The following is a 19,187-nucleotide window of genomic DNA, read 5'->3' on the forward strand; positions in this document are numbered from 1 at the left end:
CTCGTGACATTGACTACGGTAGTCAATTTGGCAATTTTATGATTTATCACTTGTATCACTAATAATTGTATTATGAGAAAAGCACAATTTAATGATAATACTGCTTCAATTCAAATTAGAGTCCATAGAGATTTGCCATCATGTACATTCGTGTAAACGACAATGCCACTGAATCACAAAATGGCGTCTCTTTGACGATTGTAGATTCACTTCTTAATGCTGCACGTTTTTAACAACAGTCACTCAGAAAGCAGAAATTGAGTCACAGATACAATAGCTTTCAAATAAGAAGAAACAATATCGTATAATCTTTAAGAAACATGCTACGTTAAGGTAAAAGAGCGTACCGAATACTTGACATTAACAACCATTTTTGCGTTGATGACGTAATGAAATACGAAAGTCAAAAAAGAAACTAGGTATTGAGGGCTCGATAGCGCGCAAGTTAGTATCCTTCCGGCCGCCATAGAAGTTATCGCGTTCTGAGTAGTGATTGGTCTACACTCTTTGAGATTTTGATGCGGACCAATCGTTTGAAAACCAATATTGATGAGTCATTATGTTTAGGATTTTCCACCACATATTGCGCAACGACATTTTCATCTCTCTTTCTCTGTTCTTTACGTGCGATAGTTTGAATGAAACATTATATACTGTTAGGGATGAATGCATACAACTGAAAGTAAATTACTACAATAACAATTTAACATTTCCATGTAAATTTACAAATATTACTTTATTTTTCTTTCTTGTCGTACATTTAACAAAGTTATTTAATTTTATACAAAAATAAACAAAAAAACATGTAAACAATACACATAGTCAATTTGTTATTTAAACTATTCCCCAAACTTCTTCAAACGCACTACACAATTTACTACATGTTAAAGCTCCAGATAATGGATAATTACTAATAGATATAGTATCTTCGGTATAATCTGGCTTTATCTACAATGTGGAATACAATAGAAATAAAGTCAATTACAGGCAGACTTATGTGTTATGAATACAAAACTTACTTGTCCATGTGCCATTGCACCTACTACAATAGCAATTGGTTCCTCAGAAGGAACTAATTCTCGTGGATTCTGTACTTTACTTCCATTAAATGACATTGCTATTTTACGACATCCAACAGGTAAATGATTTGTGATTGGATTTTTAATTACTTTTAACAGTTTCATTGGTCCATCAGATGCACGGACACTATATTTATGTAACAATTGCACTGCAAAGGACAAAAATGATCAAAATAAATTTGAAAAGGAACTCTGTTTCTTATACAATACCATTGTATTATATTATATTATTTTGTCTTACCCATAAGACCTGCAAAACGCTTAAATGTTCTGGGAATTCTAGTTTGAGGATTTATTTCTATCAATACATTTTTTTCAGTATGTACATATACTTGTAGAAGTCCAGCCCTGTTTAATGGACTATCCATTAACATTAATAAACATTGATGAGTAATGTCTGGTCTGCATGTACCATGTTCACGATTATTTTTTTTTAAAATGTTTGTATGATCATCACAGTTTAACAGTTCAAAGCTATTTTGAACCTGAAAAAATTAAGAGGTGTAAATTAAACATGAAAGTCTATTGAAAATATTAAAATATTGATAGTAATGTAAAATAATAAAAAACAATTTTTGTATATATTTAGTTCAAATGCATTTAATGTTACATTTTAAACATATTTCTGTAGTAAAAAATAGATAAGTTACGATAAACTATACCAGTTGTACAAGATTATTTAATAGAAAAATAAATAAAATTGTCGGAGCAAATGTAATAGAAATCTATTTTAAAATTTAATAGTAAAACATAACCATACTTTGACAGACTCTAGCTGTGCATTTTCCAGAATTACAATCAAACGCTTCTCTTGATTTTTTATATGAGCTATCTGAAGGTGTTTAGGATGTGGATCGTATTCAAAATCATCTTTTTCATTACGATTCTTACGTTTCTGACCCATTTTTGTACGTATATTAAAATAAAACAAAACAATCACATTAATATATACATCACATCGATCCTCATGGTGCTGGACTTTGTATAGTAGCGCTACACATACCAGCCATGAATGCATTTAGTTCTATCTATGAAGAACAGATGTCACGACACTGCAGTTTATATGGGGTATAATTTTTTACGTGGTCAGTATTTCGGTTTGTCAAAACACAAACTCGTATAGAATGATTGGTGTAAAGAATAGCTAATTAGTTATTAAACTATTGTTTATAAAGAATACATTTATTACACAAAACGTGTGAATTAGGTACGGTGAGTGCTATGAAATGGGAAGCATCGACAGATTCGCGATATTCTAACTTCACAGTCGATTATCGTCATAACGAATAAATTTTAATAAAATACGATTCTTATTACTTTTTGACAATTATTAAATACTCTGTCGGAAGAAGAATCAATTTTAGATCTCAACTATCATATTATGTATCCAGAAAGAAAAAGAAAATTTATTCGTTTTGTTAGAAGAACAGAAATTCTTCGATCGATAATCGAATCGAAACGTTCGTCGTCTCACGTACGCACTCTATGCGCAAGAAATGCGATTTTGTGAGTCATAATTACTTCTAATCATCGAAGTGAATAATGTTAACTTTAAAACATCGGAGCTTTCACCATCCACCCACCTAATTCGCGAGTGTTATTGGTTACCGTGAGGGGTCGTCAGTAGGACTGTAAAAAGTGACGTAGAAAACATGTTGAGACATGTTGAGACATGTTCAGCCATATCAAGACGTGTCAGCGTTTCGCGATCAACGAGGTACAGATTTCTGATATGCTCATATACTTTATTATTTTTACTTGCAACGAAGAAAGAAAACGAAAATAGGAAAGCACAGGTGTGCTTAATGTGTATTGTGTATTTTTTCAGAAAATTTGTTGGCCGTGCGCTATATGGTCTTCATCTTCGGATAAAGATGGAAAGTCATTATTGTTACTACTATGTCACTTAACTCGTCTGTAGTTGTAGTTTGTTTTTTTTTACTGGCTCACGTATGCATGTACAGTGAAAACTCGATAAATGTCCTCAAAAGATGTTCCGTAAATGATACATTTTTATCCCCACCACTAGGGGGATCCCCCTTGAACCAGTGAGGCGAAGTGTAACTGGATGCGTAGCGGCTTTCCTTAAAAATCTTTATTGCTTTCGTCACCTTCGTTTAAATACCCCTATCAGTGTGATCATACTACTGCACAGAAAAGTTTTTTATTTTTTACTTTTTGTTAATAAAAATTTTACTATTATATGGGAGAAATTTTTCTGATTAAAATGAGACTAAACACGATATAAATCGGTCAATATTTGGTAGCATAATATTGAATTAAATATTGTACTTAGGAGTCTTTCTCTCTTTGTTTATTCTTCTTTAGAAACATCAAAGAACGACGGATCGAGGTGTTGGGTGCATTTATCGAATAGGAGGTAGCTATTTTCAAATGGAACGCTTCCGCTGTTCCGTAAGTGATCAGAAACTGCAACACTTATGAGATAAGAGGTTTCGTTAGCTACCTCTATTCGATAAATGTACTATCCACTGACTTTGCGAAGATACAAGTACGTACATGTTTTGATGATGCCATTATATACCTTTCCCTAACTCTTCTGAGACATTTCATTCGAAATTGAACACATTTTGGCACACAATTTCAGATTTTGTGCAAACTGAAATATTTTCAGAAATGTAATGTTAGAAATGTAGAAATAAATAAATGCCCAAAGCGGGCCATGTGCTTCTCCTTGGCGCGTTTCCTCCTCTTAAAGGAGGATTGGCTAAGATACTTGGAAAAAGGAGGGCCATACTGTCAAGGGTGCCCTCACGATCCTGGTTCTCTGTCAGAGTACAGAATTGTATTGGCTTTTGCCGCGAGTAGATATAGAATACAGTTTTAAAAAGTCCACCTCGTGTTGATTTCATTAAAACGCCCGATCGCTTTCCTGACCAGAATACCATCTTTTCTTACAGTAATGTGTAACGGATATTTAAACTGGGGCGATAAATCCGGTTTTCAGTCCCTCTTTCTTCTTTAGCTACTGACTCTTTCTATGTTCGAGGCGTCGGCAAACTACAAATTCGAAAAACGATTTTCCTATTCCATAAGTGTTCCTACCCGGACCCGGAGTAGTAACATTTATCGAGTTTTCACTATACTTTGTATATAATTGCATCAGACATGCCAGCCATCCTTTCCCTGTTTCAGGGCAACTCGCGGTTTCAACATGCATAGAGTCGAATTGTTATTTTTCGCGTTTCCTTCTTTTGGGATAGCGTTGCGAATAATTGCCATTCGCGTCTTTGGGATTCGAAGAGCGTGAAATTTGTCAAACCCGACAAGAAAAAAAAAACTCTCAAACGAAACGTGTTCAGGATATTTTCAGGTTTTTTTTTTATTTTTTATTGCTATAATACAATTTGATTGTTGTGTAAAATCTGTTGTAATATACTAAAAGTATCTATGCTTACATTATTAAAAGGAATAAAACGCGGAAGCATAGCACAATAGAACAGAACAACAACCCTATTGTGAATGTTAGATTATCTTTATTATTACATCTGTTTAAAAGACATAACTTATTTATAAAAATATGAGGATCGGGCGCCGGAAGTAAAGGGAGATAATCGGGAGGTGGAGGGGGGGCGTGGGGCAGGGAATAGGGAATAGGGAATTGGCAGGATATAATAGGATCGAAACAAATCCTTATAGTTTATGGAATAGTTAATACTAATAAAACTCAGTACTTTTTACAAGTTACAAGGAATAACAAGATCTATCATTAATAATCGGAAGTTTTTTTTCTCTCTAAACTTATCCATAGATAACTGATAAATTGGAGCGTGTAGCCTATCTATCGTCTTTTGTTCGTTTACCACAGAGAATATCGGTGCTGCAGAGAGCGGATGACATCGCAAATTTTGAACACATTAATTGTTTAATCACGCCCGATTCGATGATCTATATTTATGTACGCTACATGCGCCAGATTACGCTTTGATTGATCGACGATCGCCCGCCAGCCGAAAATATCAAAATTCATTTCCGTGAACGCGGTTCAATCGTCGTTAACGACATTCCATTTGAGCTATTATTTCATTTCGTATCTTTTACAATATACTATTTAAAAAAATATTAACATTTCTCTTGATATTTTCGTTCGACATTTGGCAGACTTTTCATTCGGTTTTAACAATTACAAAGGCAGTCGCGTGAAGAATACATTTAATTCGTTACAAAAGTTTCTCTCTCTCTCTCTCTCTCTCTCTCTTTTTCTTCATATATATATATATATAAATAAAAAAAAATTGTTTCTCCTTAGGAGCATACAGGTTTCGCGAAATAGTCATAGAAATTGCGTTGGACCCTCGTCTTCCGGAATCGGAAAGCTCCATCACACCTCTATGTAATTCAGAATTGCACCGAGGATAAAACGGACGTTATCGCGAATCCCCGATGCAACAGTCAATTACACAAAATATACATATAAAATATATATATCTATTCATATATATATATATTTATATTCTTCTCTTCTATGATCCATAATATGAATAAAGGAAACATTATTGTTACCGTATATTGGGAGTCGCCTTACAAAACTATCAATATCTAACTTACGTAATATAAAAATATGTAAAAACAGTTTGTACAAAATCGAGAGAAAAGACAATTATATAAAAAAAAAAAGTACTCGATAGTACGTAAGATGAGCGGACAGAGAATGCGTGGTACGTGGGGAGGAGAAAGGGGGAGAGGGACACGGGGGTCGAGGGCTGAGAAAAGGAAACGATAAAGAGTATTTACAAACTTCCTCTTTTAGAAACGCGAAGGATGAACGCGATTTCTGCGCATCCCTTGTTCCGTTGTGGTTCTAACTCTGATCGCGTTACTGGTGGACATATTGCAAACGTGCACGGAAGAACTCCATCTCGCCGACCAAATAATTAGTTCTTTTCTCTCGCAACAATCCTACGATTAATGTCTATACCCTATTATGCGCGTACGCGCCACCGTCCAGTCACGCCACCCGATCACGCATTATCTAAGAACTCTCTTTTGGCTTTGGCAGATGAGAGATCAGCGAGAATCGTCTTACCGCCCGCCCGTCGCGTGCTTAATTTAATTTAAAGAGACTCTATTACACATTAACGTTAACAATTACGCTAGGCTTGTTAGTAAACGATTCGAGGACAGTAATTACGAGGCGCAACCGCGAACTTTCCTCGGACACTTCGACTCGAGCGAAACTCTTGCATCTTCTTTTACGTTCCTGGGTTTCTTCAAAATAGTTCCGACAGCGGAATCAATTGGCAGCTCGAGGGCCACTTGTGTAGCCCACAATAACGTTTATTTACCCTCACGCAGTTTCACCTGTGTATTCTTTTTTGAAAACTAGTTCCCAAAAAGTTACGGCTTATATGTATCAAACAGTATTACTTGCCTGGAATAAATACAGGTGTTACAAAATTTACTGGTGTATTTTACATATAAAAATTGAAGAAAAAGACTTATCAACTTCTTCAGAGTTACTTTAGGGATACTCGAGTACAATATTATAACATGAAAGTAATCGTTGAAATTGTGATCAAATGTTATTAGATACCATGGATCGGTATTGATTTGAATCTTCTTTAATCGAAATAATGTATGCCTGAAGAAGTTTCACATATGCCCATAAATCTTCTGTTTTTGTTATACAACTACTTTAAGTTATTGTATTGCTTGATAGCGTTCAACACATCTGGGCAATTTTTAATAATATTGCATTCATTGCATTTCTGAGTTTCTACTCAGAGAAGGACATGTAACATTATCGATACAGTTTCTTGGAATTATATTACTTCCTACATCTATGTCAGAATTGCTAAGTTTAATGTCAGTTAAAAGTTGTATTTCGAGAGTAAGAGGTTTGTGGATTTATGCTTATTAGAGTTTTTTTTTTAGTCTTAAGGTGTAGAATACGTCTATAAATTTGGCGAAACTCGAATTTACATACTCTGTATCGCGAGGTTATAAATATATTAAGAACCAAAGACGCATTTGAGTATCAGGAGTCGAGAGACCAGAGATTCTAGCATATGTAGAGTCGGAGCACATCAAAAAGTTTGAACTCGACTTGAGCGTATCACAAGTATCTCGTTACGCAGTCAGAACTGTAAGTGGACACTCAACTGAATAATAGAACGAACATGAGGCTGCACATTAATTATAAAATGGAAGAATTTAAATCTGTTTAGTTTTAGCTTTTACTAAGTGATCAAGTTTAAACTCTGATTTCTTTTACACATTCTTGGGCTTTGTATTAGTTAAATCTTCAAGTGGAGGTACAAATGATAAGTGAGATACAGATCGTTTTAAAGAATTATACTTATTAAACATTTAAAAACAATTTCTCTACGGCCACAAGTTCTGTAAGCCTTCTATTCGCTTCTATTGACCAGTTAATTTCGATTCTACAGTTCTAGAACCATACAATCCTGTTATTTTACTATCAAAATCTAGTCCCTGACGAGTCACTAACAAAGAATCTTTGTTCTCTACGAGCTGGCAGAAGTTTCGTCGAGCGATCCGCGGTTATTCCTCGTCGGCGAAGAATCTCGACAGGAGACGAGGAATAAAAGAAGTAGCGCCATGCGAATGGAATGTCTGTGTATGGAACGATTATTCGCGGGGTGAAGACGATTTCTCTGAGGCTCCCTTCGACCGTGCAAATCATTACAGTTTGTTCTTATCTTACATTAAATCTCCCCGCTAATCGGTAATAAACGTTACATCGTTAAAGGCCATTTGGAAACGCTGCGTTTCATCGGGAAAGAAAAATACATAATTTAATAGATTTACCTACATGAACTCCCTTACCCTACGACATTCGAAGGCACGATTCTCGGTTTTCATTCTAACGCGGTGCAGAGATTCTCCTCGGATTCGTGTTAACGTGCGACGCGTTCGCCGTATTGGCCTCGCAACGATCGAAATCCATTAACAGGCACCGACCCCGGAGATTCGGATCTTTCTTTTATTTATAGATGTGCTCTGTTTGAGTTACATATTAAATAGAATTATTACATATTACACTCTATTAGTCGTCCTCACCGAATGCACGTGTAGAATGATTCTTCGCCTCCATATATATTGTCCTATGTACAATACTATTGTAGATAGCAAGGTCTCGTTCCTTATCGCTTTAACTGTCTATCGGGTCTTCACACTGTGGCAAGTCGAAGGCACCATTGTTCATTGAGCTGAGATACGAGTAAGTGGATCGGTCGATATAAAATGAAAATATATGTACAGGCTGTCGCACAGGTTTCCATACAAACTTACCTAATATGTTCTTTGGCTTAAAAATAAGACGAAAATGTCGTACAAAAGTGAGTTCATAAGTGGAATGTCAAGGAAACGGTACTGACCGTATTGTTGTGTGTAAATGTTGCAATATATTATTTATTTCTAGGCGACAAAAGTAATTTAATTTACTGGATGAACCATTACTAATTGTATACGACTATACAAAAATATATTTATAAAAGCGAATCAGGCTATAGGAACTTTTTTTTATCAAGGGGTTAATAAAGTTATGCTTTTCTGGTAATCTACATTCAGTTGCATTCCACTGTAGTGAAAACAGTGGAACAGAGTGTTAACAAAGCATTCATGTACTTACGTTCATCCGACATATTCGTCTTACTTTTAGCCGCAGAACAGTCTTTGCAAGAAAACCTGTGGGACACCCTATGGCTACTTCAATCTCCTGTCGTATACCTAAACCGTCTCGCGTCACGGTTACAATAAGGGAAAGGCACGATGAACCATGTTACGTGAAAATAGCGTCCCGGAGGAAGTATCGTCTCGGGGTGCACAATTGTTTATCTATATTTCTATCCTGTGAGAGCCGCGGTGTAGGGGTTGACGTTCCCGTTGGAGGGGCCGTCATCTTGTTCGCGACTTAACGGGAGAGCGTCTAGGGATCAGGGGTTCCAGAGAAAGTTCCGGAGGCGTTCTTGCGCGTACACAATCGGCGAGAATCACCCTCGAACTCGACGAGTCGATCACAGTTCGTCCGCTGTCCCGCGACTTTGCGATTTACTCGCGCGAGGAAGGGATAGTCGCCTGGCTTCATATATAAATCGCCTCGGAGCCCTTGTTGCTTTGGTGAGCGCCGCCGGCGCTGTACGCGTTAGGGGAGGCCATGCACTCGGACCAGTCGCTGTTCGAGTGAGGCGAGCTGGATGACCAGTGGCCAGGACTGTCTGGCGACGGGGTCGGGAAGCTCTCTGGCGCCTGCATCAGGTGCTGGGGCGTCACGTCAGGTCCTGAATGATGAGACGGCGGCGTCAAGTACTGGTAGTACTGTTGCGTCTGTTGTTGCTGCTGTTGCTGTTGCTGCTGCTGCTGCGTGCTTTGTTGTTGTTGCTGCTGCTGCTGTTGAATCTGCTGTTGCGTTTGCTGTATCTGCTGCTGCTGTTGCTGCTGCTGTTGCTGACTCGAGGAATAGGGAAGGTTTTCGAAGTCGAACCCCACGGTAGGCATGCCCCCGTGCTTCTGATGCGTTGCCTGTCGCATGGCGGCGATGTGGGTCGGCGAGGTTGGCAAAGATGGTCGACTTTTCGCCGGCGAGGGCGAGCCCATGTAGCTAGCCTGCGGCGAGAGCGTCATGTTCGATTGTACAGAGTGCGGCGGTGATTGATTGCTGTAAGGCGGCGAAAGTGTGTTCACCATGCCCTGTCCCTGTCGTTGATGAGGCGCTAGCAGCTGGTCGTGAAAATTAGGCAACCCGTAGTTGGTCGTGAACGTGTCCAGCCCGAGTTGTTGAAGGCCCTGCATGGACTGGCCCTTTATGCAATCCTCGTACGGGGGTGGCTGCTTCGCCGTGGCCGTGTGACCCACCAGTGGCAGTGCGTTGCTGTACAGACTCGCGCTGTCGTACGGGCTGGGCAAGTTTCCCTCCGCGCCCTCTGCTCCTTGAGGGATCTCTTGGTTTGGGGGCTGAGCACCTCGTTTCGCCGGTGGCTTTTTTACTGACGGCTTTCGCCTCACCACCACCACGCCGCCTTCCGACTCTGGGCTGTTTGGGTTTCCCGCCGCGACGGCTTTCGGTCGTTTCTTCGACTTCCCTTGCTTCGGCGCTGAACCGATCACCGTAGGGTGTGTGATCAGCTGAGGGTGATTTGGGGATCCTGTAACGAGAAACGAATCAAGATTAATACCACCGAATAGCTGAGAATTCGCTTAGTGACTAGAAATGGGGTTCAAACCATCTCAAGATACCCTGAGTCAAGGAGCGAAACTCGAGGAGTCTTGAAACGGTTTGCAAAACAAATTCTTATGCTTATCACGATACCAACAAGTGTGGAGACTTTCGAAACTTATTTTAGTCTCAAGATAGTCCTAAAGTGGCTCAGAGCTCCACGTTCTTGACTTGCTTCAAAATTTGCAAGCAAGAGTATTGTATTGAAGATCTATTGCTATCAATTACACGTGTACCATAGAGAGATGGTTTGATGGCTAGTCACGCTGATTGGCCGTAGTGTAATAGCCTATCCTCATAGATATTGTCATTACTGGCAGAGTCTTAAGAGACTTACACCCCTTGCCTTTGTGCTGTTCAGTTTGTAGGTGCCTAGCCATCAAGTCGTCTCTCTATAGTACATTAACCCTCGAATAACGCACGGCTATGGTTGGGTCGTGTCATCCAAACTAATAATCTTTGGTATCAATTCTTCTTCAAAGTTATGTTTTGCGGATTAATTCTGGACTAATCTAAAGTCAACAATATACTTTATTTTCGTATTGACATGCACCAGTTTATGCACACCCATCAAACGTGTACAAGAAAATAAAGAATCTCCTTTACGATACGCTAAACGCAGCTAGAAAATGCATTTCTTTTTCTCTTTTTATCGCTCCAGCTTAGATGTCAACTGACCTATCACGTGCCGCTCGGCGAAGTCAGACTTCCCACGCCCAGCTCCGGACAGACCCACCCTCAGCCGTGCGAGTGTTAACACCGGGGTACGAAGACGCTTACCCATGAGCGGACCGTTCGGTATGACGGTCACCATCTGCGGGGATCTCGGCACGTGTTCGTCGAGCAATCTCACGATGTCGTGGTGCAATCTCTCGCTGGCCACGTCTCTGGGTAACCGATCCATGTGATCGGTGATCTCTCTGTTGGCGAAAGTGTCGAGCAGCGCTTTACAGGCCTCGAAGCTGCCTTCTCTGGCTGCGAGGAACAACGGAGTCTCGTCCTTGTCGTCCTGGGCGTCTCTGTTCGCGCCGTGGACGAGCAATATGTTGACGGCGTCGACGTTGTTCACCGCCGCTGCCCAATGCAGAGCGGTCTTCCCACTATTGTCGGCTGCATTGATGTCCGCGTCCGCGTTGATGAGATCCTCCACCATTCCTTCGGTGGCGAGACGCGCGGCCAGGATCAGCGGTGTAGTGCCGTCGTGCATGCGTCCATTGAGATTCGTCGCTCTGTTCCGTAACAGTATCTGAAAAACGCCCATTGCGTCTGCCGCGACGGCAGAGTGCAGAGGGGTTCTGCCAGTGTTGTCCTGAGAGTTGGCGTCCGCTCCGGCGTCAAGGAGTCTCTTGGCCGCGTCGGATCTCGCGTAACGAGCCGCCAAATGTAAAGACGTCTCGCCACTCTTGTCGGTCGTGGCGTTTAGGTCGGCGCCCTGGGCGACCAAGTCGGCGATCATCGCTGCTGAACCGTCGCTCTCGTCCTCCTCCTCTCCAGTGTCCAATCCTCCACCACGCACAGCGGCCACCATCAATGGCGTCATCCCACAGGGACCTCTGGCGTCCACGTCCTGACCATGTTCCAAACTAGGCGGCGTTAATACTCCTGCATCCGGTCTGCGGATGTCAGCGGCGTCCAGGTGTTGTTGCGTCCACATTCGCGGCTCCGTCTCCTCGTAATCCGTGATGGCGGTGTGGTCGCTGGCGTATCCAGGCTCTATAGCTCTCATCCTCTTTGACGGTGGGAGATCGGACTCGTCGTCGGACCATTGTTGTGCGCGACCGTTCCCCACGTCCAGGTCCATGCAATTCACCGACGGTTGCTTGTTCAGGTTCCTCATTTCCTGGCCATCCGGGCCCCGTCTGCGCGATCTGCGACGCTGACCACTGCCGCTACTCGTGCGCAGAAAACCCTCGGGGAACCAGGTCACACCCACTGCGCGTTTCCGTTGTGCCGTGACCAGAACGCCTACCAACATCCCTCCGAGTACCACGATTACCACTCCGATGAAGACGTACTTGTAGTTCGTTGGAGTGTCCGGGTACTCGGGCCCCTGGGGCCCCACGACTCCTCGTACTTGCTCGATGGGGAAGTTTGGTGAGAGGGAATGCTTGGATGCGGTGGCTGCTAGATACTCTGCCGCCTCGTTCGCCGATGGGAAGCACACGGCTCCTTGTGTGACGGTACATTTTCTGTTGTCGATTTCCAAATAGGCGATCACGCCACTCTCGCTGTTCGTGTAGATGGTGGTTGGACGACCGAAGAAGTTCGTTTGCAAGCTGGGTTCGCCTTCTCTTTTCCAGGGGTATATCATGTCGTTGCCCAGCTCGTTTTGTTTCACTCTCAACGTGGTTCGTAGCTCGTGGCCGATGTCCCTGAGGAAAGCCACTACGTTTGAACGGAACGTCTGCATATCCATCCTCACGACCACGGAGATCACTCCTTCCGCCAACGACGGCGGTTCTGTGTCGCAGTCGAGTCCGTCCCAGTTGCACTCTTCGTTGTTGCAGCCATAGTCACAGTGTCCGTTGGCGTAATGCTTGCGACAGTAGGCGTCGTAGATAGGGCTATAAACATAACAGATATTAAAAGTGACCTCATCGAATCGCGAATTACTTTTCAAGAGGGTACTCCGGTCTACAACTTTGGAAAAGCTGATGTCTTAACATTTTCTTTGAGCTGTGAAACTTATTTCAACGATGCTTATGTGTAGATATACAAAATAGTAACTAGAGTATAACTATAATCAATCTTTTTGTTTTCAAACTTTACTACATTTTCAGTCATTTTGAAAAACACTTGCTCCAATGCTTATACTGGGATTGTGAATTCTAAAGATTATGATTTGCTTCTGCAACATATTTCTACATACATATACACCTTCAAATTTTATTTCAATCCCAACCTCAAGTATATGAATCGAAATCCAAATAGATTCTTGTCCAAAGTTCTAGACCAGATACTTATAATCAATTCTTGTAAGGTTACATACTTGCAAGGTGCTAGCTTTCTCTCGCAATCCCTTCCATCGAAGAGACACTGGGCATTGTTGCATACATCGTCGCAAACGTCGTTCATGAACACGTCCCAGCAGTTGATGGGGGCCGTACAATTGCGCCACGGGTTGATTCCAAGCGAGCAGTCGTTTCCGTCGAAGTTACAGGCGTACCTGTTGCACTCCTCGTCGCAGTGATGATTTCCAGACTTCTCCTCGCATCTGTTCTCGATGCACTTCTTCCTCTCGAGTTCCAAATCCAGGTCGTACGCGTTCATAATCTTCGGGACATTCGAGTTCGCCCTGCCGAAGACGCCACCTCCGTAATTCGGATCGTAAATCTCGCAGTTCTTGCCCGTCCATTTTGGCGGACAGTCACAGGCATAATCGCCAAGGAGGTTCTTGCAAACTGCATTGGACTGCTGGCAAGGATTGCTCGCGCACTCGTCTCTAGCGTCTATTTCGCAGTGCGTTCCGGTGGTTCCCGGAGGACAGTAACACCTGTATCCAACTTCCGTTTCAGCCACTCGACAAGTGCCTCCGTTCAAGCAGGGTTCCCGATCGCAATAAGAACCAGCGAACTCGCAGTTGCTTCCATAATAGTCGCTAGGACAGAGACAGGTGTGTCCAGCTTGCTTGGCCGTGCAGACTCCGCCGTTTTGACATGGCGAGCTGTCGCAGAAGTTCACTTTGACCTCGCAGTGGCGTCCCATGTAGCCTGGCTTGCAGTTGCAGTGGTAGTTGTTGACCAGCTGCACGCAATCCTGAGTACCCGGCGAGGTGCACGGGTTCGACAGGCACTCGTTGATGTCTCCCTCGCATCTGGGTCCCACGAACCCGGGTGGACACCTGCACTCGAACCCACCCACCTTGTCCGTGCACGTTCCATTGTTGTGGCAAGTCCCAATGGCGCAGTCGTCAACATTTAGTTCGCAGATGAAGCCTAAAGTTCCCGGCGGACACGAGCAGCTGAAGTTGCTGATCAGGTCGTGACAAGTACCTCCATTCTGACAGGGATTGGGCCTGCAGTCGTCCACGTTGAGCTCGCAGTTCTGACCCTGGAAGCCTTTTGTGCACTGGCACTGGTACGAGCCGACCAGATCCTTGCATGCAGCGCCATTTTGACACGGGGCGGAATCACATTCGTTGACCTCCTCTTGACAATACGATCCCGTGTACCCCTCGAGACAATGACAGCGATGGCTGTTGCCAATATCCTCGCAGGTCCCGTTGTTGCACAGGTTCTTCTCAGGCACTCCCTTTCTGATGGCCGCGTCCTTGCACGAGACCATCTCCACGTCACAGACCTTCCCAGTCCATCCGGGTGAGCAGTTGCAGTGATACTTGTTTTTGTGTTGGACACAAGTAGCTTGGTTCTCACAGGGATTGTCCACGCACCAATCCACGTACTGGTCGCATCTCGTCCCGGTGTATCCGTAAGGACAGTGACAAGTGAAATACTGAACGTGATCGTGGCACGTGGCGCCGTTCAGGCAAGGTGAACTGTCGCACTCGTTGATACGGTACTGACAGTTCGACCCGGTGTAACCCGGTTCGCAGACGCAGGTGTAGTTGTTGATGCCGTCGATGCACTTGCCTCCATTCATACAACTGCTGTCCGTGCAATCTTCGTCGTTGGTCTGACAATTTATCCCGGAGAATCCTAGCTGGCACTGGCACGTGTAGGAGTTTACGTACTCTTTGCAGACGGCGCCGTTCTGGCAGGGCTGTGACAGACACTCGTCCACGTCGATCTCGCAGTGTTTGCCGCTGAAACCGTCCACGCAGAGACAAGTGTAGTCACCGATTCCGTCCAGGCACGTACCTCCATTTTGACAGGGAACTGTAGGGAATACGATTGTGGTCAATAAATTGAAGAATTGCGTTGATATATTGTTCAAATTGCGGTGTTAGGTACTCACAGGAAGCACAGTCGTCGGTGTTGATGATGCAGTCCCGACCTTCGTAGCCCTTGGCGCAGACACATTGGTAGGAGCCGTTGGTGTTCCTACAGGTAGCGCCGTTTCTGCACGGAGACGTCATCACGCACTCGTCGACGTCCTCGTCGCAGAGCCTGCCGGTGTAGCCTACCGTGCAGGTGCAGGCGAAGTCCAGGAAGTTGGACGACGGTGAACACTTGGCGCCATGGAGACATCTGTAACAGTAATAACAAAGGTCCATTCAACTTCTTCATCGATGCTGGATTAAACTGGTAGTCATGAGGCGATTTCACGTGGCTGAAACTTGGATTATAATCCTCAGCGATAAGTCAACGTTACAGGATAATTCAAGGTTTCTAGATTCTACAGTGTGCACTAGCGTTTGCGTAGGAACGATATACTTGAAGAGCAAAATTTCTTTCCCCAAACGTAGTCAGTGGAATGGAAAGTTTGTTGATACAACTCATCGGTACTAATATTCCCAAGTCGTTCACAGTATCAACAAACTTTCCATTCCATCGACTACATTTGTGAACGGTCAGGTGAATTATTCGCGCAATTCGAGAACCGTACTTGTTAGGGGAGCAAGGATCGAGCTTGTCCTCGCAGTTCCGTCCCGTGTACGGCAGCTCGCAGACGCATTTGTAGTCGTTGACGAGGTCGATGCACGAGCCGCCGTTCTGGCATGGATTGTTCGCGCAATCGTCGATGTTGGTCTCGCAGTTGGTGCCTGCGTAACCGGGCACACACTTGCAGCTGTAGCCGTTCAGGTGGTCGTTGCATGTGCCGCCGTGTTGGCAAGGATTCGAGCCGCACTCGTCAATGTCGGCCTCGCATCTCTTGCCACCGTACCCCGGCAAGCAATGACAGATGAACTGGTTGACACCGTCCTCGCAGGTGCCACCGTTCACGCAAGGATTGCTAGCGCACTCGTCCACGTCGCTCAGACATCTAGCGTCGTAGTAGCCGCGAGGGCACTCGCATCGGAAGCTGTTTATCAGATCTATGCACCGACCACCGTTTGCACAAGGATTGCTAGCGCACTCGTTTATGTCCGTCTCGCAGTGCTGCCCCGTGAAACCTGCCTCGCACTCGCACGAATACCTGGAAGAAGAGACATCGTATCCACTGAGGATGGAAGAAATGATAACGTTAGAGCGGGCCAAGATTTTGCCAGATTAAGGGGTTCATGCGAGGGACACGTCGGTTTTATCGTTCTTTCGCTCGGACTAGAATCCGTCTCTCGGACCTCGGACAATGAAATTTTCGGGGGTAGGGGTATGCGATCGGAAGATCAATTTTGCCAGATTCTGAGCGTGTTCGTAATGAAGCAATTCATCCGAAAGAATTTCGTCTCTTTGTTCTTCCTCGAATGATTTTTTTCTACTTTGTTTCGTTGTTGTTCGTGTCAAACCGCTTAAATGGGGAGGGAGGTATTGGACGAAATTTGTACTGTTACGAGGGAGACAAAATCGAATACTTTATTTCTTGACACTTTACCGACCGGTATCGATAATTAAATCTAGTAATATTTTTTATTTTCATGACAGCCGGCTAGTAAGTTACCGGTCGGTAAAATGTTAAGCGATAAAAAGCCGATTAATAGGCTATCGGTCGGTAAAGTGTTTTTGATATAAAAAAACTCTTCTTTTATCTTCGGAGCAGTGCAAATTTCTTTCGAAAGCAATCTTCAATAATCGACCTGGAAATATTCTCACTCGTCCATCCCCATTTAAATGCTTCATCTACATTACCGTCCAAGCCTTCCGGGCTCGTTGTATTGAATTTTATAGCAGTCCACAAATTTTCAGTTGTCACAGTTACTCTTCCTCGCATTCGTACACTATAATGGTGATTTATTGACAATCAAACACATTATAATAGCAGTTTCTGATAGTCATTACACTTATTGAACCTTCAAAAATTTATTCCTATCAAGTTAATGTTGTATTTGATGTTACCTACAGTTAATATAAATGCAAGATTCTCGTTGTAAGAGAACTAGGTGTATACCCAGTGGGTAAATAAATTTGAAATACTTGTGGACCGTTAAAGATTAAGACTGAAAAGCGTATGGACAGCAGCGTAGACAGACGTACGTATCAGCAGTGAATTTTCAAACCGCTCCAAGCGATTTTCACAGTGGAACGACGTGCTCGTGTTCCAATTTCCAAGGACCTTTCGCAGGCACCTGATCGCCAAGCGATCGTCGACTCACCTGTTGATACCGTCGATGCATCTCGCTCCGTTCCTGCACGGATTGCTATAGCACTCGTTCACGTTCACCTCACAGTTCGTGCCGGACGTGCCAGGCCTACAGATGCACTGATAACCGTTTATGCGGTCCTCGCATCTACCGCCGAATTGGCACGGATTGCTCTCGCACTCGTCGATCTGAATTTGACAGAGCTTCCCGGTGAATCCCGCGTAGCAGTTGCAACTGAAACTGTTCTCGCCGTCGATGCAGGTGCCGCTGTGGCAGGGGTTCGATTGGCAGTCGTTGATGTTCGTCTCGCAGGAGGCGCCGGTGAATCCTGGAGGACAATCGCAGGTGTATTTCGCTATGGAGTCCTGGCAGATGCCGCCATTTTTGCAAGGCGACGACACGCAGTCGTCTATGTTGATCTGGCAGTGAGCTCCAGCGAAACCGTTCGCGCACGTGCACTTGAAGGAGTTTATCAGGTCGGTGCACACGCCTCCATTGAGGCAGGGCTTCGCGGCGCACTCGTCTATGTCGATCTCGCACTGGGTACCCGTGAAACCTGCAAAACAATTTCGAAATTATTATTATTATTTGGGTGACAATATTTCACGCTATGGAAATGGAAAAATTCATTTTCAAGACGAGATACTGGGGGGACTTAATTTGAATAGGATTTGTCATTTTTAAGAAAAATAAGTAGTGAAATAAATTTTAAGTTATATGATTTGTAATTATTTAAAATCAGACGTCTAAATATTTAAACTATTATTTCGAATAGTATGGTATTTTATTTTATTATTATTTTCATGCTATGATCACTGCTGAAATAACATTGCTCATAATATTATTTAAAATGTATGTTATTTTATTTTAATATTATTTTCATGCTGTTGAAATACTTTTCACACTTTTGAAATGGTTTAAAATTAAAATTTTTGGCTTACAGAATATTATACGCTTTTGATCTGGCAGTGTCAATAAGCACGATACGAGACAAATTTAGTGGACCTCTCGGTGCATCCTCACAGATCTTCAAGAAATTTGAATATATCATAATACAAATTGATTTTGATTCTATGGCTGGAAGGTTGACGAAGAATAAGATTGAATTTAAATATCAGTGCAGATAAAAAGAAGCAAAATGTCTTGAATGTAGACTTCGATCGATCCGAATTTTGCACTCGTCCTTTCAATCCCTTTGCACCGAAATTTCCAGCTCGAAACATTTATCGGGTGTAATAAGCACGTGCAGAAGCAGCAATTGCACACACGCATCAAACTGTCGCCGATTAATGTAACCGAGACCGGAATTGGTATCTGGTACTCGGCCATTTTCTTTCAGAACCAGGTGCATTACTCGAACTGGGAATAATTTGCAAGGTCTTTTTCGAAGGTATAACTTCTGGTAACGGCCGCGCACAATTATCGAAGGGGTTAAGACGCATCGAACAAAAAGCTACGATCAATTGAACCAGTTCAAAGCTTTAACGGTACACCGGACCACCTGACCCCTTGCCGCTTTAATTATCGTCGCGATTAAGAAACCTGCTTCTTTTCGCGAATCACTTTTCGTTAATCAATATCGGTTAAAACTGTTTTCGAATGTGATATTTTATATATGGATCATTTCAACGATTATCATGCTAGTTAAAAAATGTTAGCATCTATTTTAAGTTTATTTATTTTCAAATATATATCATTTTTGGATTAAATATAAATAAGAGTTGAAAATAAGCTTGAAAGACTAAATACCTCTGATTTATAAAGAAAGTTT

The 19,187-nt window shown here is 42.9% G+C and overlaps 2 protein-coding genes across 4 annotated transcripts in view; both read right to left on the bottom strand.

Moving 5' to 3' along the window:
- Positions 1-717: 717 nt before the first annotated feature.
- Positions 718-2,043, bottom strand: LOC143344393 (ribosomal RNA small subunit methyltransferase NEP1). Its single transcript, XM_076770417.1, has 4 exons — positions 1,840-2,043; positions 1,321-1,564; positions 1,020-1,228; positions 718-948 (listed from the first exon to the last, which is right to left on the bottom strand). The coding sequence occupies exons 1-4, from the start codon at positions 1,981-1,983 to the stop codon at positions 835-837; spliced, it is 711 nt and encodes a 236-aa protein (XP_076626532.1). The 5' UTR covers positions 1,984-2,043; the 3' UTR covers positions 718-834.
- A 2,482-nt stretch (positions 2,044-4,525) lies between these two features.
- The window catches only part of N (neurogenic locus Notch protein), a 427,418-nt gene continuing 412,756 nt past the window's right edge, over positions 4,526-19,187 (bottom strand). For 2 of the 3 annotated variants that reach the window (XM_076770842.1, XM_076770844.1), the window contains 6 exons: positions 17,429-17,972; positions 15,784-16,314; positions 15,193-15,425; positions 13,268-15,113; positions 10,957-12,842; positions 4,526-10,207 (listed from right to left, as the gene is read on the bottom strand). In XM_076770842.1, the coding sequence (XP_076626957.1) occupies positions 9,147-10,207; positions 10,957-12,842; positions 13,268-15,113; positions 15,193-15,425; positions 15,784-16,314; positions 17,429-17,972 (6,101 nt within the window). In that variant the 3' untranslated portion in view covers positions 4,526-9,146. The remainder of the gene's footprint in view (positions 10,208-10,956; positions 12,843-13,267; positions 15,114-15,192; positions 15,426-15,783; positions 16,315-17,428; positions 17,973-19,187) is intronic. The other variant, XM_076770843.1, reaches the window with a different exon arrangement.

Source organism: Colletes latitarsis, chromosome 8 (genome assembly GCF_051014445.1).
Source record: "Colletes latitarsis isolate SP2378_abdomen chromosome 8, iyColLati1, whole genome shotgun sequence".
NCBI lineage: Eukaryota > Metazoa > Arthropoda > Insecta > Hymenoptera > Colletidae > Colletes > Colletes latitarsis.